Source organism: Onychostruthus taczanowskii, unplaced genomic scaffold (assembly GCF_017590055.1).
Source record: "Onychostruthus taczanowskii isolate IOZ18803 unplaced genomic scaffold, ASM1759005v1 scaffold11, whole genome shotgun sequence".
NCBI lineage: Eukaryota > Metazoa > Chordata > Aves > Passeriformes > Passeridae > Onychostruthus > Onychostruthus taczanowskii.
In genome coordinates this window covers 15956983-15984231 of record NW_024497629.1, presented here as the reverse complement: position 1 = coordinate 15984231, position 27249 = coordinate 15956983, and the positions used below count along the sequence as shown (strand labels likewise).

Sequence of the window (27249 nt, the reverse complement as noted above, 5' to 3'; positions counted from 1 at the left end):
CATTTCATATATTTTTGGTTTTATGAGTGAACTCTTCTTCCCCCTAGAGTAAACCTAGTGAAATCCATTAATTTTTAATGAAATAATTTTTTACAAGGATGTAAATTTGATGCTAGGTAACTTGCATTCTAAAGCTTTCATGGGTTAGTTTTGTTTCTGTGGGTGCATGTGTGTGCACATGTGCAAATGACAAACAATTTGGAACTACCCTTCTAGTAGTGGATTCTGATCATGATTATTTGTAACTCTGGAGTTGAAAAAAATTCCTAATTTCCTTTCAGAGTGAATAAAGGTGAAAATTCTGTGCATGATTGACCGTTAGGAACTCCATGTTAGCTCTTCCAGTCTAATGTTGAGCTGAAAGTTAAAACTTGGAAAACTACTTAGTTTTCTGAGTAGAGACTTCAGTTTCAATGACATTTTTTTTATCTCCTATTTGTGAGCTTATTGTGTTCTGTTTTTATGAGTATAGTAATTACCTTCCTCAAAAGCTGTTTTCATCTTCCGTAGTGGCAAATACAGTTGCATGTATGTCTTTTATTTATGCATGAAATGGTAAAATGAAACTTCTACTGTAGCCATGTGGACTGGGTATCATGGGCTGTGCCTCATACCTATTGAACATCTTGACATATGCCCTGAAATTTTCTGAAAACATGGTTTTCTCCACACAGCTTCTGAAGTACCTCCCAGTGTTGCAATCCCAAAGCAGTCCTTGGTATCAAAGGACTATCTAATTTCCTCCTAACTTACGCTTTTTCCTTTGTGTGTGGTTTTGCCTGTGGCCACCAATTTAAGGTACTGTTAGAAAATACTCAGAGGACTGTAGTAGAGATACTATGGAACAGCAAAAAGTCAGCAAGTTTACATTTGACAAAATTTAAGTGCAACATGGAAAACTTTTCCAGCTGTCTCAGTAACAACAGGAAAAATAACAAATATAATATATCCTTGGAAAGTCATGTAAAGAAATAAATGGAGGAAAAACATTTGCTTAGTTCCTTTTCTTTCTTCTTTCCCCTTCCTATTTTTCCTAATTGGCATTAAGCTGCTTTCTGAATTGCTGCTGTCAAGTCCCAACTACTGTGTGTGGCCTAGATAAGCCGAGCAACTGGTTCACGGAAGGGTGAAACTGACATAATTTTAACTGACATAAGCAGTTTGGGCTTTTTGCTGCTAAGGCCTCTAGGCAATCTTTGCAATCTAGTTGATGATTGTGACATCTGAGAGAAAAAGAAATCTGTTATTTCTCCTGAAAATTATTGTCAGATTGAGCCTCTGAATACTAACTTCAGCAAAGGTTGGGAAGTTAATTTTCATATTTTTATAACTGGTTTCAAATCCAGATGTCTTATTCATGTAACAATTAATAGGAGTTGGGCTGCCAGAGGCCTGGAATACTTTAAGATTTGTCAGAAAATATATTTTTTAAACTCAGCTTCTTAAACCAAAATAGAAAAAAAAAAGATCTTACCAAATCAGGACCTTACATTGCCAGTATCATGATTCCATGAAGTGGCAATGGCAGTGGCACTGCTTGAAGTGAACACATGAAAAACTTTAGGCATTTCTTATTGCATATTTAAAGACTTGTATTTTGGTGTGGAGACCATAATAAGAAAATTCAGGAGAAATAATCCTTCAAAAGTTTATTCATTCCAGTGACAGCTACCACTTATATTTTTGGGGTTTCTTTTTTATTATCAATGACTGTTGTTTCATTTTAGGTAGGTTCTATGTTATGATAAATCAGAAAGAGGTAGATGATGAAGTCTAATATATAAAAAAAAAAATTAAGGAAAGTCTTCATAAGTGAAAGCAAAGGATTGCTATGTTTAAGATGCTGTCAATATTCTTTCAATTGGAATGTATTGCAAATAAATATAGATTTTAGCCTTAGAAAGAGTCTTGAAAAGGTTATATAAATAATCTGATAAACACCACTTAATATGAATTTATTTAATAACCTTTAATTGAAAATTCATATATCACCAAGCTGTCCTCTTTCTACTATTTTTTACAGTCCTGCTATCTTGTAGCCTTTTGCTTCTGTCTCACAATAAATATTAGCATTACATTTTAGAATAAAAATTGCAATGGTTTGAATGCTTTTCTGAAAAAAAAAAAATGTAGCATGCACAGTTTGTTTGAATAAGAAGTTAAACCTTTAGTTTTTTAAATAATTAATTATTTGCATTATGGATTTTGATTATGCACATTTGTTAAAAATTTCTTCTGTCCAGGAATATAGAGGTAATATATGAGGAAGGCCTGCCTCTTAGCTCAATTTCATTAATAAATCTTAATTAATGAGCAGTGCTACAGATTGATCTGTGCTAGGAAGTGAAGTCTATGCAGGTTTTTATGTCTGTCAGAATGATGAAGATACACATTCTACTTGAGGAAGAAATTGGAGAAAGACATCCTTGGTTATCCCACTGTGCATATTTTTGCTAACACTAAACACTAAGACTACACAGATTCTTCTTCAAACATTGTAATTACTTTTTTTTCCAAAATTGGAAATGACTTGGGTGAAAAAAAAAGTATATGAAGCATGGTGAGAGCACTCTAGCATTAGTTCTATATAAAAAATCCATTATCTTAAGTGCTTCAGTGTAGTATAGTTCATATTGGTTCTCAATACACAGCCTACATCAAATTATTTAATTAATCAAGAGCCTGTGACTGCAATCTTATTGACAGTAGACCTCAGTAACCCTACAGACAAATATGGGTCTTTTACTGAAAATTTGGCAATGAATTTAAAGCTTGACGGATGCATATGACAGCTGTGGTTGACTAAAATCCTCATAATCCAAAGATTAAACTATTTTGTTCAGTGTTAGGAACCTTCAAAGGCTAATTCATCTTAGGTCTAGATTAGAAACTGTAAAGCCTGCACAGATGAAACTCTGTGTCTATCTCAATATACTTCAGTCAAAGTTTTAGAAAAGCACATAAATAATGTAGTTGAATGCTTGATCTGGAAAAGCGGTGAAGTCCTGTGAACTATTACATGTATTATTGAGTATGCTGTCATTCTCAGATCACTCATTTTTTACTGGGTTTTAGGAGGTTGTGGTAAAGTGCGTGCCAATTTCAGGATGCCAAGTACCATTTTCTCTGAAGTTCTTGACAGAGGTATGGGTAAGAAGATGTAGGTAAACATCCTAGGAGACTTTACAGAGATACTGGACTGACTTGCTGAAATATAGTTTCAAAAGTTAGCCAGTGACAGCTGTTATTTATATGGCAGATGTAGATTTCTGTGATGTGTTTCCTTGGGAATGCAGTTTATCAGAATTCATAGTAGCTTTGAATAATAATTTTTTTATTTTTCTGATAGAACACCCTCTCATAAAAAAAAAAAGCTGGCTTTTGGATTGTATAATTTTTTTTGCTCCATGCATCAGATCTTTTCATGAAGTTACTTCAATTTACAACTCTTTGTAAAAATGTTTTGATTAGAAAATAACATAAAAAAATTTTGTCTCAAATCCAAGTATTCTACAAGTATCAAAGGAGGTAACACATTTTTATTTTTTCACTTGTACTCAAGAAATGCCTGTGTTAACCTATCATGACTAAGGCAGCCAAAAGGGGAAAGTTTGAAAAGAGAGAGTTAGCATTTTCTGTAGTGCTAAAATATATAACATATAGCAATATATACTGTAGCTTGTAATAGACAATAGTTTTCAGCTTTTTGGAATACATATCAATATCTTTATTCTAATTATTCTGATATCTTTATTTTATATGTAAGCATTTTATTTTATTGTAATCTTTCTCGTATATGTAACTCAAGCAGTGATTTTTTTAACAATATGAATGAGCACATCCAAAGAAATAATATATTCTGTTAAATCTGCTGTAACAGTACAAATTGAGATATCATAATGTTTGCTTCTACCTTTGATAGCTATTTACAAATAACCTTAATTAGTTTCCTTAATTCAACAAATGTCAGATCTTTGATCTGGAATGTGTAGAATATATGTCTAACTCATCATTCATTAGAGTCTTAGGTGATTTTTGTTTCACCAATATTTATAGAATATTTTGGTATTTTTATAATGAAATCAGATTGGAAGTGAAAGTGTTCTCTCTTCTAATGTTTTTATCTTTATGTTTCTTGACATTTTTCAAAAATTTTTATATAACTTGGTTTGTAAATTAAGTGCAATTACTATCATTTAAATGCTACTGTGACTAATTGAGTAATGAATTAAGGGTGTGCATTCACTAATTGAACTTACATGGTATAATGGGGCATAATTAATATTGATATATTGATATAATGCTTTGAACCATTCTGAGGATATGCTTGTATTGAGTAATTAACCTTCTCAACGTGCAGGTTAGAGGTTGGCATGGTTATGTTTATTCTGCAGATGCGTGGAGTAAGGAAAAAGAGGGACTATGGGGTGAAATAATTTGTTCATTGAACAGATGTGGCTTCTGAAATGATACCTGAATTATACGTGAGCTTCTCAGTCCACCATTTCTTTTTTGTTCTCCTCTAAAGGAAACTAAAGAATTTTAATTTTTACTACTTTAGTGAAAGGAAGGATGTGCCATTGATAACTTTCAAAGAAACTTGTTCTTAAACAAAACCAATTGAATATTCCTTTTCCCCTACACACATTTTTGGTTTTTTGTAGGTGGAGGAGTATCATCTTTAAGATGATAATTTGTTCAGACATCTTTCCAATAACTAATAATTACAAATGATAGTAAATTTCTGCAATAAAAAATGTGTCCATTCATATTTTCCCAATATCAGTGCTTAGTTCCCGTGATATTTTCTGATTCTTTTAACAAATACAGACTTAATTACTTTTCTAGAACCTGAACTAATATGAAACTAAGAAAAAAATCAAACTTTTTTCCTATACTTGAGGCTTTAATTTACTATTGGAGAACAATTAATTATTGGATTATTTTAAATTGCTCTTTCAACACCTAAATGAAAACTGTACATGAAGGGCTTTCTACTGCCTCCACCTAAAATTATGTTGTATGAATATCTTTGCAATACTTATAAGGTAGAATTAAATAAAAAGTTCGTTCACTCCATTCAGAGAAAATCAGCAGGATATGTGGGATACTTTTCTTGAAAATAGATCTGCAAAGAACTTCATTGAAGGACTGTTAAACAAAGAACTGAATTTGAAATTAGCTTTGAAAATGATGACATCTATTAAAAGCTTAAATGTTAAATGTTTTGCACAAGTATATTTCACAACCTATTTTCACCTTGTTTGTCCAAAGCCAAATAGTTAAACGTAATTGTTGGACAAGTATTATTATTTCATTTTGCAAATTTTAACTGTAGTCTATTTCATTCTTTCTTTTGACAGTATTACCTAGCCATACATGTGGCAACCCAGGAGAAATACCTAAAGGTGTACTTCATGGAACCAGATTCAACATTGGAGATAAAATCCGATATAGCTGTATCGCTGGTTACATCCTTGAAGGCCATGCTATGTTGACATGTATTGTGAGTCCTGGGAATGGCGCATCGTGGGATTTTCCAGTTCCTTTTTGCAGAGGTAAAAAAGAAAGACATGAAATATCTTTTAAATACAAACAGCAGATTAAATAAATTTATTTTGAGGTGGTTTTTTTTTTCCCCCCTCTAAATTAAAGTGTACTAATGTACTGTCTAAAAAATTGACACCATTTAAAACTATAGTAACTCAAGCAGTAAAACCCCAGAGTTTGCATTCAGAGATAGACACTATAGTAACTCAAGCAGTAAAACCCCAGAGTTTTACTGGGTTTCAGAGATAGATATTATCTACTCATTTTTTTTTCTTTTTGTTTACGTGGAGCATAGCTGTATCAACTTCCTGACAGGACCTAACCAGGAAAAAAAGCTTCAGTGGTGTAAATTTTGAAGGGTGGTCCAGTCCCTTTGAGTCCTACTCCTGCTCAGAATATGGATAACTTCAAAGTTCTGTCAGATTGCTCAGGGCTTTGCCTAGTTGAAAATTTAATATCTCCATGGATGAAGATTCTAAAGTGTCCCTGGAAACCTATTATGGTTCCCAGCTGCCTTCATTCTCACATCCAATTTAAATTAGAATTTTACAGATTATGTATACTTCCTCTTCTCCTGTTGTGGGTCTATGAAAAGATTCTATTTCCATTCTGGCTCTTTCCTAAACTAAGCAGGGCTGTTAGATTTTCACATACCCTACACTTGTCCCATCTGAAAAATCCTTTTCCTTCATCCTCTTGTCTCATACAATGTGTTCTTCAGAATCTAGAAGTTTTACTGGCCATTCTCTGGGCTTGTTCTAGTCTGTCAATGTCAGTGTTTCTTTTGTGCTGAAGGACCCTGGGTTGGACAGAGCATTCTAGATGAGGCCTCCTAAATGTCAAGCAGATGAGCTCTCTCTCTTTAGCTGCTGACTGTGCTCTTGCTCATTCACCCCATACAAGGTAAGCTTTCAACACTGCAGAGGTGCACCATACACTCAGCTTGTGTTTCACCAGGACTTTGAGTCTTTTTGTCAGAGCTGCAACCTAAATGGTCTTGGTCCAGGTATGAGTCTTTGCACTTCTATTTTGGAATTTCATGAGATTTCCGTTATTCTTCCAGCATGTTAAATCCTGACATAAAAGTCTGTCTGAATGACAGTCCTGCCCTTCAAGACATCAGCCCATGACATCCTGTTTATCACTTCATAAATAAGTTAAAATATGCTCTTTTGAAGTCCAAGGTGTTGATTTTATAAATTGCCTTTTACGCTTCCCCCAAGATATTCAGCTAATGATTATTGTAACCACAGCTGCTGTTAAATATGACTTATCTGAATGCTCTTTGCTCATACATCAGGTTGGCCTGTCCAGTACCTACATTAAAATATGTGATATCAGCTATCTAGTGCATTGCTTGCCCTCTGCTATACTGCCATCCCCAGAGACGCTGGGGTGGTTAAAGTCTCTGGTGATAACCAGACCTTGTGTCTGGGAAACTTCTAGTACTTTAACAGTTTTGATCACTGCTCAGTCAGATGGCCTGTAGCAGATATTCACAATAGTGACCTCTCTCTTGACTTTCACTTCTCATTCTAGCCCACAGGAGCTCAAGAACTTATAGCCTATAGTGCAGCAGAGAGAGCTCTGTTAATTCAAGATCCTACTTTGTGTAAGGTGCAGCCTCTCCTTTCTTTCTTGCATTTCCTAAGAGTCTATATCTATCCATTGGAGCCCTCCATTCGGTGAACTGTCCTACCACAGTTCTGTGACTGTATATGCACTCTCAGTTTATTCAGTGTGCATCCCACAGAGCACATTTTTGCATACAGGCACTTCAGATGGCTTCATGTTGTTTTGTGAGAGGGAGAGAGAGAAACATTCATTGAGTTGTCCCCACGTCTTCTCCCCTGGGCTTGTTCTCCCATTTGCTTTTAGGTTTTGGTGTCTGTCCAGGACAAACCTGTCTTCACTAGGTCAGCAGAACTCTCGCTCTGTTCCACCAGGCAGATCCTATGTCTCCTCTCCTGTCCTCATTCCTTGAAAGGGACCCTGTGGTCAAAGATGTCAAAGCCCTGTTGCCCAGTAATCTGATACTCCTACCTGAGCTTTTGCCCTTGTATTAAGGAGAACCCCTTAGTCTCCTGTGCTCTTCTGCCTGTTCTCATGCCCTGTGGACACCCTTTGCTGCTACTCCTGCCGCTCCCTTGGCAGCATTTTTGGTACCCATGTGTATGAGCAACAAAGGGCAGTTCTTTTATCACATAATGGTTACTCATGACAGAGGGCTCTTTTATCGTAATTCCTCACAGGAAGGAAATATTTTGTACTTTTCTGTGCTCCAAAATAAAAATCAAGCATTAATAATCAAAAAACCCAAAAAATATTTTGGCCAGGTCTGTTTTTGTCCTTTTAGTAAGAGGTAGCAAACAGGTGTCGGAAAAATATACATAAGTTCATGGCATCATCAGTGTCTACTAAATATTTCTCAAATTTCTGCAGATACTGTCTGTTTTGGCACAGTTTGCCTGCATACAAATATCTTTCATAAGACTGAAATTCTGTCCATAATTTGTAACTCTGTGAATTTAACCTCTAAGTAAAAAAATCAGGTGTGGTCCGAAACCTCCTGCAGACCTTACATGAAATCTAAAGAATTCTGTGCACCTTCTGAGAAGAGCGAGGATCATAACAGAGAAGTTATTTAACAGTTAATGACTTATGTGAGCTAAGCCATTGCCTCAGTGAATGTTTAGAAATCATGTGGAATGTGGATTTGATAAGAGCTTTTAGACATTTCTTATTTTATTTCATTTTATCAGTCTGGAGCATATGCCATGAGGTAGCCCTTTGCATTCACTATGACTTCAAGCAAGACATGTTCCCCTATTGTTTCTCTAAGGACCTTGATCTTTTCCATAAAAGCATCTTTTGTTACAGTTCTGTTTCCAGATGGTATTCTTCTTTCTTGTCATCATAAACTAATTTCATGGCACACATTCAAGATAACATAACAGCATTAATAAAGCTCTGAGGCTTACTAAAAAATCATAACAGCCTTGTTCTCTGTGGTATGTTTCCCCAGTTTTGCTGATACTGAAAAAATACTACTTTCTGCAGTTTCATTGCATAATAATTCCTGAAACATTAAGAAGCTGGTGTCCCATGATTTGTACATTGCCTTACTGTATAGCTGCTGGTTTTTGCTAGAAGAATTCCTAGTGGATTACTAAGTCTCCTGGAAGATGTAGACAGCATTGACTCTTGTCTTTGCCATTTTGTTTCTCTGGCTGCTGCTCAGTTTCAGATATTCTCCTTTTAAAATATAGCAATAGTGAGAGTAGTGGAGCTGGACTGTGCTGAAGGCTCATTGATGGCTTTGAATGAACTCTGAAGAGAAATCAAATGAGTCAATGCAATTTTTAGAAAGTTTAGAGAATTTTACTGTCAGGATATTTTTTGTTTCAATAAAACTTCTGGATCCCCCAGATAGGAAAAAATCCCCAGAGAAAAGTTCAAATGTAAATCATAAAAGATGAGGCAATTATTAAAACCTAGTCCTGTGTTTTCATAAGGCAAATAAGAGCAACTGTGGACTTTTCAACTATTATAAGAAAGCCAGGGAATTTACCATAGGTTTCTGCAAAAACATTGTCTAGGTATATACAAATACACTTACAAATTATACTTTTGTATACTTACAAAAGTATTCAGAGAGAACCAATGGCCAACCTACATCCTGTTAATATGGTTTGGGTTTTTTTCCTGATAATTAAAAAGTTCTTTGTTCTCTCAATCTCAGCTACCATAATAGTGTCACCCAAAACATTTGCCTTTTTTGTCTTGAGGTTGAAATACTGTGCAGTACAAATCTGAAACATTTTGAAAGTTAATTTCATTCTCCTCAGTAGTTCCACTAATAGCTGATTTATGATATGTGACTACTTCTAAATGAACTTTGTATAATTAGGTTCTCAATTCTCAGTAATTTTGAGAATCCCTAGTTGATTATAGCTGTATGAGTCAAGATTTTTATGAAGCTAACATTAGGAATACAAATTGGATTAGTGATATTACAATGGTAAGCTTTTTCTCACAATAAAAATAGCTGTGAAGGAAAGAACATGTAATATATTATCATTAAAAACACATCCATCTATTGGAAGGAAAATAAAGAAGACAATAAAGTAAAAAAGATCCTATTTCAGAAAAGTCCAAAAGGAACAAGTAATAATCAATTGGGTTTCAGATTTAAGAACTATTGCTGGAGAAATATTGTGGTTAAAATATATATTTTTACATATACAGACACACACATATTTCTGTACATCTAAAATTGAAAAAGGAATTCCTTCATAAAGGATGAAAAGAAAAAGAGTCTATGATTCACTTAGATTAAAATAAACTGAATAGAGAGGCAGAGCTGATGTTTTTGAAAAAAAAAAATAGCAAAGAGAAATTGATGATTTTGTTGTTATCCATACCTTCTGAGGTAGCAAGCAATTCTGTTATAATTTCTTATCAGCCTCTGATGTTCAGACAAATACTGTTTTATAAGTTTAAGGAAGAGAAAAAGATACCATATTTATCCATGTTTGCAATTTAAAAATATTAAAAAGTAAGATAAAAAGAACGTTTTCCAATAATTTTGCTTTCTGATGTTACATTACATGGTAAAATGAGCATATTTTCCTTAGATCCACCCTATAGTACCTAATTTTTACAGTGACGTAGTAAATTCCTGCCTGAGCAATTTTATTCACTTCTAGAATAGTCTGATTTGGTGCCGTATTTACACTGAGATGAAATTTGAAAAAAACCCTTATTGTAACTAGTCAAATAAGAAGTCAGAGAGTGTTTCAGGAAAAGCAGATAGGAAAGCAGACACTGTGTAATTTCTTACACAGTAATGCAGGACTAGTAGATCACACCCAAGAGATTTAAGGACACAGATAGAAGTAGTTTTATATATCTGTATGTGTGTGTGTCTGTGTGTATGTATAGATATATATTTACACACACATATATCTGCATTTAGATGTTCTGGTTCTAGCATGTGGCAGTAGGTATGGAGGGACATGATAAAAAGTGAAAAAATGCCTTTGAAATAAAGGGGCATGGAAGCTGGGAACAAGTGAAAAAATGAGATGACTAGCACAATGAAAACATAGCAGAGGTATCCAGAATAGTGCTGTAAAGCCAAATAATGGAAAACAAAACTTCAACCTGACCATAAGCAATATGAGCAAAGTTAAGATGGGAGAAAGATTCTTTCATTAAAATGAATATCAATCCTCAGAGGTAGTCATAAAAAGATGAATTTGATAAATGCCCATAGAGTTCTGAGACTAACTGGATTAAATTAACTATTTTTTTTTTTAAGTGAAATTTTCAACAATAATTAATTTGGTCTCAAAGAATTCAGCCTTTTCACTTTTTGCTTTAAAATTAGGACTTTACTGTTCATTTGTTGTAGACTTTTACTTTAAGGGATCATTATCAGCTTCAAAAACATATTCTCAAGTGAAGAATAATCACTTGAAAACAATTTAGGACACTTAACTGGAAAAGAAGATAATATTTACAAGATATCCTGAAGACTGATCTTTTATTTTTTGGGAGAGAGAGTATGAGATTACTGCTGACTAATTTTTGAACTTCTTAATTTAACTGTCTTCTCTTAAAGCCATGTTTTTGCATTAAAAATGTGTTAGAGTTGGGGTTTTGATTATAAGTTTGCTCAAGTACAAACTATCAATTCAGAAAATAAGTTTTCTGCCAGCATAGAAAATAATTAGTCCATCACTATTTCTGTATTATTTGAAGTATGTAACTTTTTTGACTAATAGATCAGGTATCCTGTCCAGAGTGGATGGAGAAGAAATAGGTCTTTATAATATAAAAAACTGATGTGATAGAATAAATAATTAAAGGGTACTAAATAAAGCAAAATGTTTACAAAATGAAAACAACCAGGGCAAGATTACCCATCTGAGTCCAGTATTCTCAGGGCCCATAACTGTGGGATGACCCCACTGAGGTCTACTTAGATCAAGCTCACTGGATCTCAAAGCTAAAATGTTCGAAGTAGTGCTGCAGCTGAAATGGTTGCCCACAGGACCTGAAACAAACTGCAACAATTTTTGTGTTTCTATTTTGTACATGCTATTGGCTTCATGTGAGAAATATGATAATTTAATATATGTAAAATAGATTCTGTTTTGCTACACCACAATAATTTCTGAAATTTTAACCAATCCCCCCCAAAATTCTACTTAGAGAGCAATCCCAATTATTTTGAAGTGCCCTTTGACAACCATGTAGATAGAAATAAAATTAATCTTAGAAGCACGGTCTAATGAGTATTTAATTTATGTGAAGTTGATCAACAGCAAGAGAAGAAATTGAGAAAGGGAGGCACACTGATTAGAGCACTTAACTGAGATGCAGTACATTTGGATTCAAGTGATGATAGAAAAAACCCCAAACAACTTCTAATAAGTTTCTATTTTTTATAACATGGAAAGGAAGCAGAGGTGTTGGCTTTTACCTATTCAAAATAAAGTCTGTAAAAACCTAAAATATTAAAGAAGATAAGAAATTAGAAGTGTATATTTTGATGGTTAAATAGCTGTCTGCCTGTTGGAATTAATTAGATAAATGAGCTATCAGACTAATGCATAATGCTACACTATTGTAACACTTTTTGATGTGTTTGGTCATTCTGAATCTGCAGTTTAGCAGATTGACAGTTGGCAATGACATGCTAAAATTTTATTTTAAACTTTTCATTTATATGCTTGTTTCTATGTTTTTGTCACTAAGACATTTTAAAATGGTGATTAAAGTCCCATTTTAAAAAAACTATTACCAAATATCTCATAGTAACCTTTTTGAAAATATACAGAGCATGTGTTTGTGAAAGTAGTCATTCATCATTATTTCATAGACGTTCTCTAAAGATTTTTTAAATGAATTACAATTATCTCCTTTCTCACAAACAAACTACAGAAAAATACCATCTAATAAAGAATTAAATACATTTTTGAATCATAGAATGTCTCAAGTTAGAAGGGAGCCATAAAAATCCTTGACTCCAGCTCCCTGAAGGCCTAAAATTGAACCACATGGCTAAGGAAGAGCAGTACTGCAATGCTCCTTGAGCTCCAACCGGCCTGTGTCATGACCCTTTCCCTGAGGAGCCTGATCCAGTGACTGGCCAGTCTGTCAGTGAAGAGCCTTTCCTAATGTCCAGCCTGAGCTTCCTCTGACACAACTCCATCCTGTTCCCTTGTGTCCTGTCCATGGTCCCCAGGCAGAGGTCAGCACCTCCCTCTCCGCTGCCTGCCTGGAGCAGTTTCAGAGGGTCATGAGGCCATCCCTCAGCCTTCTCCAGGCTGAACAGGGCAAGGGACCTCAGCCACTCCTCCTAAGTCTTGCCCTCAAGACCTGCTCTGCACACACTCTTATGGTTTGGTGTCCTTTATAGATTGAGACATCCAGAACTGCACACAGTACCTGAGGTGGGGTCATTCCAGAGCTATGCAGAGTGGGACAGTCGCCCTTGCCCAGCGGGTGATGCCCGGCGCTCCCCAGGACACGGCTGGCCCTCCTGGATGCCAGGCCACTGCTGATTCACGTTCAACTTGCCATCAACCCAAACCCCCAGATCTCTCTAATGGATGTACTCTCCAGCCTCAAAAAAGATAGAACTTTTTCAGAGAAGCTTTTAATAAGGCTTGCTAAATAATTTAGGCCCATGGTTCATTTAGAACCCTCAAAGGCTGCAATTTTCTTTAATTGATAAGGCTTATAAAATGTGACTCAAAATGACAATATGTCATTTGATGATGATTCATAAAATATCACTCAAGTTTTTAATTGCACCTATGCTATTGCTAGTGATAGATAAGGAAATGACTACTAATGACATAAGAAGAAAAAATTTTATTACTATGAATTTTATGTACTTTAAATCACCACTATGTTTTTATCACTTATGTTCAAAGAGTAGTGTAGTAATGTGATTTTCCACATGAAGAGGTTTCAATATAAACTTCAAGTGGAATAGACAATTCAAATATTTAAATTCAAATTCTAAGTTAATTTGAAAGGTTCTTAATAAATTTTGAAAGGTTAGATTAGTATTAAGGTTTTTTGCTTTGTTTTGTTTCATTTTTATTATGCAATAAATGCTATTTTATTATGTAGTATATTAAAAAAGGCACATAGAATATAGAACATTGCACTCTGGAAAGCATTTGTGTGGTGATGAGAGAAAAGTCCTGTAAAAAATGATTGAATGTTCAAAAGGTACCTAAACCAATTTGAAGGAAGTTTTCTAAGATATTGGTTTTGTTCTTACTTCATCCTTAGCTATCTGCTCATCAAGGCATGCATCTCACTTGTAGCAAGATTCATTTATGCAAAATACAGCTTACTAAAATTGTCAGATTATTATTTTTGGTGAAATTACTCTTTCTAGCTTGAAGAAAAATGAAAGGTTTTCATTGACTTCCATAGTGGTACTTCTCAATTTTTGCATGCATAAACTTGATGGATATGTTTATCTGTTTTATCTAAGCTACACATCTATACAGTATACATATTTTTTGTCAAATGGTGCCAGCCATATGTTTTTTGCATGTGTACTTTATATGAGATGCATATTCTCTAAATTCAGAGCACTTAATTCCTGACTACTGAGAGATCCAAATGTTTGTAGCTTTATACTTCAAGTAGTCATTTATGCTGATACAAACAGCACTTTGTGCAGTTGCTTACAACTTGAAAATAACCATAAGTGTTTGGATTAATTACTTGCACTTTTTAAAATGCAATTTGTAAATCACATAGAGTTTGAATTCATGAAGCCTCAGGCACTATCTGCTATCAAATTACAGCAAGCACAGGGATGTGCTAAGATTCCTGAGCAGTAACTCTCCCAAAAGCATAACACAGAGAAGTCCGTAGCTAAAACCAACGATCAGTCCAAGGAGGCCAGCTCTCTCTGGGACCAGCTGTGTAAGACCAGACAGTTTGTGTCCTACCCTTCAGGCAGTGTGGCCACATCCTGCCTGCCTGCACTCACTTAAGCAATTCATTATGCTTCACTATTCAACAGCGTGATTGCCTTAGCCTGAGTGCCACTTGTGACGAAGGAAATACCCAAAGGTTTCTGTGGTCTGACCTGGCTGACCAATGTTCTCATTCTGTATCTGTGTTAGCTTGACTTCTTGCAAACCTCTTCAGAATGTTTTTTTGAATAGATTAAAAGGCTATGCATCCCTTTGGGCAGATAGCTCTGGTAGTCTGAGTTCCTTTGGCTATCATTCGTAATGCACAGTGTATAAATTTAGATTTTTGCATGTGGTTGCCAGTAATAATAAGCTACATTTCAGCTGTAAAATTCTGAGCTTTAGAGCTCAAAGATAATTCAAGGGCTCTAAAACGGGAATAGTGAGGAGTACTGTATTTACCACCAGCATGTAACTTAAGTTCAGTATAAACAGTGAGAGATGGTATAATTAAGAATGCTGTCATAAAAAAAAAAAATTAACAACAGCAGCTACTACCAAAGAGATATGGGTGATTTAGGATTTTGCTCATCTTGCTGGTTACCCTGCATGGGAAAAGTCTACTTGCTAGTTTTCAAGAATACAGGTGAAACTGTTGTGAGTTAGGAACTGAAACTTTAAAGTGCAGGTACAGGATGTAAGGCATTAATTTTTTTTTCTTTTCTGGATTGCATGATGATCTGAAATGAAGTGCTAGAAAGTTATTTTTAAAAAATAAACAAATCACAAGCAAACAAAAAAACTGCATCAACAACAAAAATCCCCCAAAACACACACACACATACACACACACTGAAACTGGGAAAAAAAGAGTAATTTTAGATATTATTCAGTAACAAAACTCAATTCTCCTTTCTGATTTATTATAGATTTACAGTAGTTTTCAAATAATTTTAATCTTTGAATGTATTATGCACCAGGAAATTTTTCTCAGATACTCAGCTTTATCCGTGGTCCTTTAATTTTCATTTCCTTTCCCCCTTTCATTCCTCAGCGGCACAATGGCCCTTTCAATCTGCACTGTATAAAAAGCCAGAAATTGAGGAAGGAATCACAGAAATGGCCTGATTTCACCAACAAAAAAGAAATCTTTTAGGAAAGTCAATCTATTCTGGTTCTATTCCTTCATTTTAAAAAAGAACAAACACGTATAAATGTCTGGGTCTAGAAAGTAAGACACGAAGTTTATTGAAAAAACCTGACCGCCTCAGAAAAATTTGTGTGCCAAAAAATTAAATCAATAAGGCTTTGGTAGCCAAGGTTATATTACATTTCTGACATCAAAATTTACTTTTGCATGTAGAAGCTTAAAGATTGAGCCATTCAGCAGCTTTCTCTCTTCTTTTTAGTCAAATTAATACTCTATACATTACTTAAACATTAAAGAAATTATTCTGTTTCTGCCTTTTTTGAAATTCTTCCTTTTACTTCTGTCACTTATTGGCTCTTTAGCCCCTTTTAATAGACTCCTTCTTCTAGTGTCCAGACCCAGTATTATTCCTTTGATTCACAAATTCTTTTTTCTTTCAAACATTCTTTTAAAGCACACTTTCACTGACAGACTTTCAATTATGATTGAGAAGAGCATCTCTACTCCTACACTTTTCTGTTGTCTTAATTAGCTATTCAGTTATTATCCTAATTAGACCATAAGTACCTGGTGTTATGCACCTTGCCAAGCTATGTGTTTTAGAATCTCCTTGTGCACTTATAGTATGCAAATAATACCTAATGATAGTAGCAGTAAGTAAAGATGATAAAAGAGATAAAAATAAAATGCTTCTCTTCTGATCCTTCTCCTATGCAGAAATATTTTTAATTACTATTTCTTTGGTTTTCATTGCCACATTATCAAAAAGCAAAAGCCACCTGAAGAATTTTTAATTTCTTATGTCAATGAATTGTATGGATGGCATATTTTCTTGGGGTTAGCAAGAAAAATAAAAGACATTTGCTAAATACTTTGTCAAAATACTAAATAACATTCAAGATTTAGGAGAAAATTCCTATGCTTTAATTTTAAAAGATATTTAATAATTATTAAAAATATACATTATAAAACTGATGATCCATGAACCTTGGAAGGTCCATCTGGCAACAAAACCTTTGGAATTCATTTGTCATCTGTAAATATTCTGATTCAGAAAAAAAGAAAAGGGAAAGGATAGTATGATGTTTTTAATGCTTCCTAGTATAAAATAGAGGACTTTTTTTTCTGCAGTTTTTTTTCAGGTTTTTTTTTTTTTTTTTTGTTATAAGAAATAAATAAAACAAAATATTTGTTTGATATTTTTAAATTTGTATCACAAAGAGTCTAACTGGTTTTGTGATTTTTTTGCCCAGTTCTTTTTCAGGCTTCTGTGCACACATTCTCAGGACCAGGTTCTCCAAATCAGCTTCTTTCTGTGTGTGCATGTTTATGGGTCTTCAGTGAGTAGAGAAGATCTGGTTTTACAGCAGAAACAGGGATGGTGCTTCACTTGTTTGAAGTGCAGCTTCATTAGTAATTGATATTCTGTTTGTCAGCCGAAGGAGCTTGTGGAGGGACACTACGTGGGACAAGTGGAACTATTTCAAGTCCACACTTCCCTTCTGAGTATGAAAATAATGCTGATTGTACCTGGACCATATTGGCTGAACCAGGAGACACCATTGCTTTGGTCTTTACCGACTTCCAGTTAGAGGAAGGATATGACTTCCTAGAGATCAGTGGAACAGAAGCACCATCAATATGGTAAGTTGAAGATCTTCTGAAGATCTCACTTCCTGTTTTTCTTTTTTTGGTGCCTAACTGGAAAGATATCAGAGGATATTCAAGATATTTTCTACCTGTTAGCAATGACTGTTTTTTATGCTTCTTTTTTTGGTCCCTTTCACCTTTTAGAACTGAAAAACTAAATGGTTTCCTTCTGTTTCTTTCCACATCTTTGTCCTTCCACTTATTTTCCTCCACCTGCCAGAGTTATATTTGTACGGTATCTTATCAGTGAGCATTTAATTCACGTTACATATTTGAACTTGGTATAAGAAGATTTTTTGATGTTGTGTCTTGAATGACATATTGTGGTATTGTACTTCAGCAATGAAAGTAGTGAACAAAAGTCAGTCTGAGTAAAGCAGGAATATATAGACAGCTAATAGATGATGTCTTATTCTAAACAGGCTGTAATTCAGTCTCACCACATGTATGCATGTATGCAAGCATTACTGTCTAATGTTAGCTGAGGTTAAAACTGTTTGCTTAACAATATTAGGGATTAGTAATTGTAATACTAAATCTATGTTTTCTGTACTAAGTAAAAGATGATAGTTCTGCCTGTGGGAATGGATTAAGTTGTGGAACAGCTTTTTGTAATTTCTTTGCAGCCTACATATGTAAAACCTTTGCAGCAGGTTTTTCATCCTTTTCATCTCTGAGAATGTCTTGTGCATGACATATGCACCGCTGCTATAAAATTTAGCCTAGAAAAATGTAGATCTTCTCTCAGATGACTGATTATTATTATCTTCAGAATGCCTTTCTAGAGATAGGAAGCAATCCCAGTATTATTTTGATGTCATAACAGGCTAGATGGTGCATCATATTAATTATTGTGAAGTTCTAGCTAGCATCTGATCTTTTTGAAAACCTATCAATAAAAATGTGTGGTAACTATACTTGGCAACTGTGTAAAAACTTTGGTTTAAAGACACATGCAGATCTATGTCACTGATGCCAAGATAATTTTTTGCCTTTTCTTTTATGTACTTTTTATATAACTTTTATGTATCCTCAGTATTCTTAGCATGCATACTTGTAATTCCTTAAGTCCAATAACTTAGCATAGCCTTAGTATTTCGTTAAACTAAGAGACCAAATATCCTAAGGCCTCGTAGTAGGGGGCCAGAAAACCTGGAAAATCCTATATTGGGAAACCAAGGTACTCTCTAGAAGATATCCTTTAAACTAAAGATTTAGCCCATCCAGAGGGAAATTCCTCAGATGGAAGAATATCATGCCATTCATCCAGGCCTCCCCTTGGGGCATTTTTTTTAGATATGTTAATTTGTGAAGTCTGTCAATTGTATACGCAATCTATCATGTGTGTGCATCACACGTACCACCCTGGCATCATAATGATCCTTATTAAAATACCAAGGAAAAAACCCCTTATCCTTTAGCTGTGTCTGGCACTCAATTTTTTAAGTCCATCATCACAAGATTACTCTCTAACATTTTCACATGAGCAAAAGTGTAATGGCAGTCAGTGAAACAGCTTGGTACCAAATTAAGTGCTCATGTCTGACATACAATGTGTGAATACTCCCTTGCCTCTCACTCATGCACAGACATGCACAACAGTCATCAAAACAACATTTTCTTCTTAGGGCTTCTGAGGATCAGAAACTGAAATCTTGAAGGGGAAGAACTAATGCAATTTTGCTACAAAACATAAAAGTATGTCCATTTGATTTTGTTTAAGAGACTCTACTAGACACTTTACAACATACTTGTGCTTTTGATTTCTGGTAATAGATAAAGTAGAATATGAGCAGAAGGCGTTGGAAACATTCTGCATTGATCTCATGCAATATTGGTCAGTTTCACACTGGAACAGAGATATAATAAAAATTTTATTTCTCCTAGAAGTCAATCTCAACATTTTTCTTGTTTTCTGTGGTATGCTGGAGATCATTATTTAGCACTGATCACTAAAACCTGGATTTATTGTGTGTTTCTAAGATCATAGAATCATAATATAATTTGGGTTGGAAGGAAACTTAAAAGGTCATCTAGTAATACCCCTCTGCTGTGATCAAGGACATCTTTAACTAGATCAGGTTGCTCAGTCCTGACCTTGAATGTTTCTGGGTATGGACATCCAGCACCTCTCAGGGCAACCTTTTGCAGTGTTTCTCTACCCTCACTGTTAAAAAATGTCTTCTTTATATGTAGCCTAAATCTGCCTCTTTAAAATAATTACTCCTTGTCCTATCAAATCAGGTTGTACTAAAAAAAAATCTGTTCATCTCTTTCTTTTAAGTACTGAAAAGCTGAAATGAGATCTCCACAGAGCCTTCTCTTTTGCTTGTGGCTGAACAGCCACAACTCTCTCAGCCTTTTCTCACATATGAGAAATGTTCAAGCTTTCATTCATTTTTGTAGCCCTCATTTTGTACTTGGTCGAACAGGTCCATGTCTTCCCTGTGCTGAGACACAGAGCTGAATGTAGCCCTCCAGGTGGGGTCTCACTGGAGCGGAGCAGAGGGGCAGAATCCCTTCCTTTGCTCTGCTGGCTATGGTGTTTTTGATGCAGCCCAGGACACCTTTGGCTTTCAGGGCCACACTTGGGAGCTCATGCCCAGCCTCTCATCCACCAGCACTCCCAAGTCCTTCTTGGCAGGGCTGCTCTCAATCTGCTCATCCCCCAACCTGGATTGATATGAGGGGCTGTTCAGACCCAGGTACAGCAACTTACACTTGGCATTTCCTCATGAGTTTTCCACGGACCCAGTTCTCCTTTTTGACCTTGTTCTGGTACCTCTGGATGTCATTCTATTGCTCAGGTGTGTCAATGTCACCACACATTTTGGTGTCATCAGCAAACTTGCTGAGGGTGCACTTTATCCCAGTCTCCATGGCATGGATGCAGATACCATGAACAGTAGTGGTATCAATGATACCAGTGCAGGATTAGTACAGGATCACTGATGAAAGTCTGGAGAAGCTATGGGGAGTTTCATAAGAAATATTTAAAGGATTACTGGAAAACTTGGAATGAAGCTACACATTCAGCTATATTTAAGCCAGAACAGTTACCATAGCGACATTAGAGCCATGCTAAATGTAGTGCATTCTGTAATATGCTAAAATCAGCTGTGTGTTTAAATGGGAAGTTGTTCCATACTTAAAACTAATGGTCTAGGGGTGTTATCATCTAAAATGTGACTTTTTTTTAATTGCTCCCTTTTATTGTAACTGGCATTATGTCAACAGCTTTATACATTAATTCTGTATTAGGAGTCACATATTCCATTAGCACAGTCTGGTAATTAGGATTGTTTTTTCCCCTTAAAGGAATAATCGCTGTGGAATAAGTGAAAAAAGACACATATATGAGCACTGTAAAAGCAAGAGAGAGAGCAAGAATTAAGAAAGCCATTTCAGACTGATTATTCTTTAGTGTTTTTAGTGTATGATGCAATATGTCTCGATTACCCTCTCCAAACATATCTGCAAGGTTAGAAGCAGTTCCAGCATGATTGCAGTAAAAACAGGATGGACATGGTTTTTTAAGTAAAGCAATGGACAGTAATCTGGTGTATCTATAAAATATGCTTATAAGATACATTATAGTACTTATATAGATTCTACATCTTTCTCCTATGTAATACTAATATTTCTATATTAGTATTATGCCACACATGTTTTTAAACCTTCCATAAGATGTTCAGTAAACTTCCGTTTTATATAGCTGGTTGTTGGTTTATTTTCCAGTGCATTAATAAGGAAGAAGAAGTTTGTTTACCTTTCCTTATTTTTAAAATCACTTATATGGTCCATCCTAATGGAATTAGTTTACAAAAGAGTTAAGTGATATTACTGATTTTGTGTACATGAAACAGTTAGAAGGTCTAAAGCTATTCAATGTTCATTTGTTTGGGGATTTTTTGGTTTGTTTCGAGTGGTTTTTGTTGCTTTTTTAAATTAGAGAGCAGTTATATACCTCTGGATCTTGAATGAATATAGGTGACCACATTTTTAATTCTGCTTTGAATCAATAGAAGTGTCAACAGGTTTTATAAAAGGAACATCAGTGCAAAATGAATGTGTAGGACACAGAAAAGCCTTTTCATTCTGTAAAAGAAATAGAAATATTATCAGTTAGACTATAGGTGAAGGAAATCTCTTTGAATTTTAATAATTTTCTTCGTTTGCAATTACATAAGGAATTTTAGGTGTAAAATAAGTTTATTTTGAGTTGATGAGCTATTGCTTGCAATGCATCAAACAGTACTTTTGATAGCATAGCAGAAAGACTGCCTCTGCCATGTGTGAAGCCCATCTCCAAGTCCACCAAATTGTTGATCTTTTCTGTCTGAAGGGATCCTTTGTTGCTAATTATTAGAATATTTTAAAAAATGATCTGAACATTGAATATAACTTTTAAAATACTTCCAAACACATCCCTTTGTACGTCTGTATAAGTTATATGGTGCTTAAAATTAAATCAAGGTTGGATCTAAAGATAGTATTAAGAAATATCTCCAGACTTTAGCTGTATACAGTTTTGAAAAAGAAATCTATTACTTAGGGAAAGCATCCTACTGAAAATACTTTAATCTTTCCCAAGGCTCCTTGAGATGGAAGTTTGAGGTTTTATATTATTATGTGTAGCTTAGGTAAAGCTGGGGAATTCACATGGAATTCATAGGTAGGTCCAGCTCAGGCTTTTTCATGTAAGTCTTGCTTGGCCATAATTCTTACAAAATCATGAAATTATCTTAGACTGTTATACTGTGCATGAAATGTGATTATAACACTAAGATAATTCTGCAATTATTTTTTTTTTAATGAGGAACCCTAATTTTGAACAAGTTTTGTTAGGAATTTTTTTTTTCTCCTTGACCTTACAATACAGATTTTTCCTTACTGTGCTTCAATTTAAACCCAAAATTAATATCTTTCACATTTTTGTCAGTATTTGCCAATGCAGGAGAATGAACTACACTTCATACTTTTTAGTCTAAATTAATTTCCTAATACTATTTAAAATTACCTTTAAGGTTATTCTGACTTCCTTCTAAATCATTTCAATATCATAGTGAAAGGCCATAAAACTTTATGTGGATATGAGAGTGATTTGGAAGTAGCTCTAATGAATTGCTATAATCTTGGCATACAATTTGACGTAAGTACCTGGAGTCATCTGAAACTCACTTCTTGTTTCTGTATTAATGCATAACTCCTATAACAGGATATTATTTTGTGTTTCTTAGCTAAATACACCAATCCAAACACTCGGATATATTTCAAAATAGTAGGATTTCAATTTGCATGCTTTCTGTCCTGTTTATAGATTTGTTTTTATCTTAATTACCACCTTCCTTGTGAGAGACCTATAGCAAAGTGATGCATGAGGTAATGGAGTGGTCTAGATCACCTTTTTGATAGACACGTATGGCAGTAGATGCAGACATCTGAGCTGAGTGTTTAGCTCGGAATTACATAATTAGACAGCTGAAGAGCACCATCTATTGGTTTGCTGTTAAAAGATGTACCGCTTGTGGATCACCTCCAATAAAAAAGTACTACACCAGAAAAAGGTTTGGGACATACCTATGCCATTATAAGGCACTATTTTTTGTTTCCTTCTCCATCAGGTGAGAAAAGATATGCCATGCAACAAGGGAAGGCAGTTAGAGTCCAGCTTTTTCATTTGAGGAAACTATTCAATTTTTATTAATTTATGTGTCACTGCTTACTTTTTTAGCCTCTTTAGAGACATCATGACCATCATTCCTTTTTTGCGTCACCAGGGAAATTCTGCAAAGTAATATGCTTGTCCGTCCTGGAGTTACTGGTAAAGAGTTCTCTTGCTGCCTGCTAGTTTTTGGGAGCTCTTACATTTCTCTAGCTTTTAACTGGATTTCCCCTATTAGCTGTTTTGGTTAGGAAGCCAATAGGTTTAAGCTTCTCCACTGGATAACTTGTCTGTCTGACCTGCCATGAACCAATTTTTTCAGGAGAACAAGTTACACGTAGTTACCCTCAAATTCTTTCTGTTAAACTTTCATGTTGCAAAGTATTCACTTACCATGTAAAATTACATAATATGTAACATGTGAAAATTAGATATAAAGTTATCTATCACTTGAACCCAACCTATTAAATATATATATAGCAACAAAAAATATTTAAAACTGATTTACCATACAGCACTGTTCAGTTCCAAACCCCCAAGATACACTGGAGGGACAAAGAAATTTTAAGGTGCGTGGCTAATGTAAACTCTGTGCCTGTATGAAGAACGTTTTAAGACTGAAAAATATAGTGATCCTGACAGAACATTGCAGACTTTGTAATTCATAATATGTTTATTTACCTGATTAGAATGAAATTTCTGGTAATTAAATACATTTTACCTACAGATTTCTTCCATACATGATTTGTTCAAAGTCTTACTACAGCAGGTATCATCAGAAGGGATTGGCATATTGAAAATTGAATAAATGACAGAAAAATCCCCAAAATAAGTAATATGGCAAACACCTGGTCCCTTTAAAAGGCTCAGTGGAATACATCCTTTCCCCATCTTCTGAGACCTGTCAATTGCTGCCTTTGGTACTCGTCTCTCCAGGTTTGTCCTAGCTGGTTTTCTGCTGGCAATGCCTCTGCTCCTGCTGCTCCCTTCGCTCCCACAAATGTGTGCTATTTCTGCATTCTCCCTCAGCATTTCCTGCTGTGTTAAACAGATTGAGCTTAGAATCTCTTGAAAGCTATCCCAAAAAAGAATGGACAATCATAGTTGATTCTGGTTTCTGGTAGATAAAGGGTTGAAAAACATATATCACCAAGCATTTTTAATTTTTTTTTGTAAAGTCAATCGTGTTTTAGTCATAATCAAAATGGTGTATTAAAAGTTTGCAAACACAGTTCTGAAACTTGAGTTCCTGTGGAGTTGTATGATCTTGGAGAGAATGTCTCACTGGTCTCAGAGCTGTTAAGCACAGTCTCAGAAAGGAGTATCCCCATTCACATATTAGGGAATTTATACAGAAAATTGGCAGAGTGTTTTGCATAGGACATCAGCTATGTATACTAAACATGTCATACAGGCAATTGGTGTACTCTAGTTCTAAAAGTATTGCTCTCCAGAGTCTTTTAAAAATCCCTGATTGTGAAATAACAAGTTTTAATTCAGTGTCTAGCACCAGTTCTTCTTTCTTTAAAAGCAGTTGCTAAACCCAGACATATGCAGATAAACAGCTTCTTTGCTCCTACTGTTTTCCTATAATAAGGATTAATAAGCTGATATCATCAGTGATATATCTTGTACTTGGCTATATTTATCAAAATCATCATGCTCCAAAATGGATTTTCTTCAGGCATTCAAATGCCTACTTGAAAAAATGAATTATCCACAGTTGTAAGTAAATTGTTAGGAGGCTTGGGGAAATACAGTGAACACTGCACAGTATCTTTGGAGTCTATGGAAATTAAAAAAAAATAGCATGGATGAGACAGGTAGTGAACAGTTCACCCTCTCTAAAATTTATGTAGGAGAGAAGATGAAACCTGACTATGGTTAAGAAAGCAAAGCTGCAGGGAAATTAATATCTTAAGACAGGGCTACATTTATTTCCACCATTCTGGGCATTGTCTTCCTGTTGCTTTCAGCATCCTAGTGGCATTTTTTTAGAATATTTTGATACAGAGGAACATGTCTGGTTGTTGTTGGTTTCTTTGTTATTTAAGTGTATATTAAATAACGTAGAATATAAGTAAGTATAAATAAGTATATAAGGAGTTGAGCTCTGCTATTTGCAGTGATGAACATGCAGATTCTAATTGTTGAAATGGCCATAGTGAAGAGAAGAAAAAAGAGTGCAGGTAGTGGTTTTAAAAAGAAGCTGAAATGTAGCATCGAAATTTGTATGTGATCTCTGAGTTGCTGGCATTGCACTGGAAGAAATGAAGTGTTGTAAGGAATAAGGACCACAGTTTTCCTTCCTATTATATATTGTGTGTATATATACATATGTATGTATATTATCTAGAAGTTAATCTGATTTTTAAAAAAATGAGATTGTTTAGAATCCAGCTGCAAAGACAAATCTCAATAAATATGTTTAGTTTATGATAATTTCTCTCATAGAAACCTTGCAAAAGTTCTTAGGCTTGTATTTAAAGAAAGCATATCTGAAATGCATCACTTATCTCTTGTCATTTTTTTCATGCTAAATAATATATATAAAAATACATATTAGTATCTGTATGCATAAAAGTATGTTGAAGGTTTTGCAAGGATTTTGACATGAAAATAGACAGGAGGGTAAATATACTTCATGTTAATAGTAGTGACTGAACTCATAATCTCTTGCCTGTGTTAGCTGTAAGGACACAGAGACCACTTAGCTGTTAACATCAGCATGTGAATCGTGTATGAAGTGAGAAGTACAGAGGCACTAAATTGACACTTAATTCACAGAACACTATTGCTTTCTTTACACCTATTAATTTACAGCCTACTGTGCTGAAGAGGCATAAAGGCTTCATTCATAGCACATCACAAACTGACAAGAACATAACAGTGAGAGAACTCACTTAAGGAAGCACTGTGACCCACAGTATAATTTTCTACTACCTTTAAAAGAATGTAAAAAAAAGAATTAGATCTTTTAAATTAAGTATGTGAGCATGGTTTAAATACATTAAAAGAGAGCTCAGATTGCTTAAAATACCACTACTTTACTATGTTTTAAAATCAGTTTTATAACCCTGGGGATTCAGCATGCTCCTAAAATATCCTTCTACTAGATGTGTTGCATTAGTCTAGCATATCTATATCATTAGCTTCATTTACTCACAAAATTCTTGACATTGGATTCAGGAAAATATGTTTCAATGATGAAACCGTTCATGCCAGTGTAGTCAGATTAGAAACTTTTCTTAGAAATATTTATGAATTGCTAAATTTCCTGGTTTTACACAGTATCTATCTACTGCAGTCAACCTGCAGAGTAAAACAAAACACGCAGATATTTTGACCTCTGGAATGTTACATTACATTCTTCCCCTCCCTCCACTTTTGCCATACAGCCCTGCTGGGGAATCTAGGTTTGCATGCAATAATCACAGTAGTTCTGAAAAAAACACACTTACTCACTGATTAAAAACAAAACAAAACAAAACTCAAAGCAAATCAACAACCCCCCACAAAAAAAAAAAACAAACAAAAAACAAAACAAAACAAAACAAAAACCAAAAAAACAAACCCACAACCCAACAAACACACAAGCAAACAAGAACCCAAACCAACTGGAATTTAAACTGGGGCTTTCCAATCTACATTTCTTTTGAGGTCTGTGTTACCTACCGCATGAGAAGGAAAAAGTTTAATGGAGAAAATCTTGCTGTTGATATGTGTCTGCATCTAAATATGAAGTCTCAGACTTGTAGAAGTAATACAGTTCAGTTCATCTGGTCAAATCACAACAGAGATCAATATTGGGACTACTAGATTAGTCTGGAAAACAGAAAGATAGTTATTCCCGGGACCTTAGACCAAATTATAGTTTTGACACTGGAACATAGTTTAGCAATAATATCAGAAAGGAAATCAATCATGGCACAAATTTACCCTGACATGGGTGGTGGCATTTTTTCCCATTAGGATCAGTGAGGATGAAGGATGGTGATTTACCAAACTGCTCTTTTAAAGCACTATAGTTTTCTACCTTGTATTTCAAATATGTCAGAAATTTAATATTAACCATTGCCATTTTCTAAAAGACATAGAGGGTTTTAATATATTCTGTTTTTTTTGACATATGCTTTCAAACACCCAAGTATATGAAAAATTATTCAGTGGGTATTAGCATAGTTGAATGTGTTCTCACTTTTCAGCATATAAAATCATCTCAGCAATTATTCATTGCATTTTAAGAGAAGAGTAGATTTTTATGATGTAAAAATCAA

The 27249-nt window shown here is 34.7% G+C and overlaps 1 protein-coding gene across 1 annotated transcript in view; it reads left to right on the top strand.

Annotated features, from left to right (window-relative positions):
• The window catches only part of CSMD1 (CUB and Sushi multiple domains 1), a 1071386-nt gene that overhangs the window by 539459 nt on the left and 504678 nt on the right, over positions 1–27249 (top strand). The window contains exons 4-5 of the mRNA XM_041420500.1: positions 5364–5558; positions 17094–17301. Coding sequence (XP_041276434.1) covers positions 5364–5558; positions 17094–17301 — 403 coding nt within the window. The remainder of the gene's footprint in view (positions 1–5363; positions 5559–17093; positions 17302–27249) is intronic.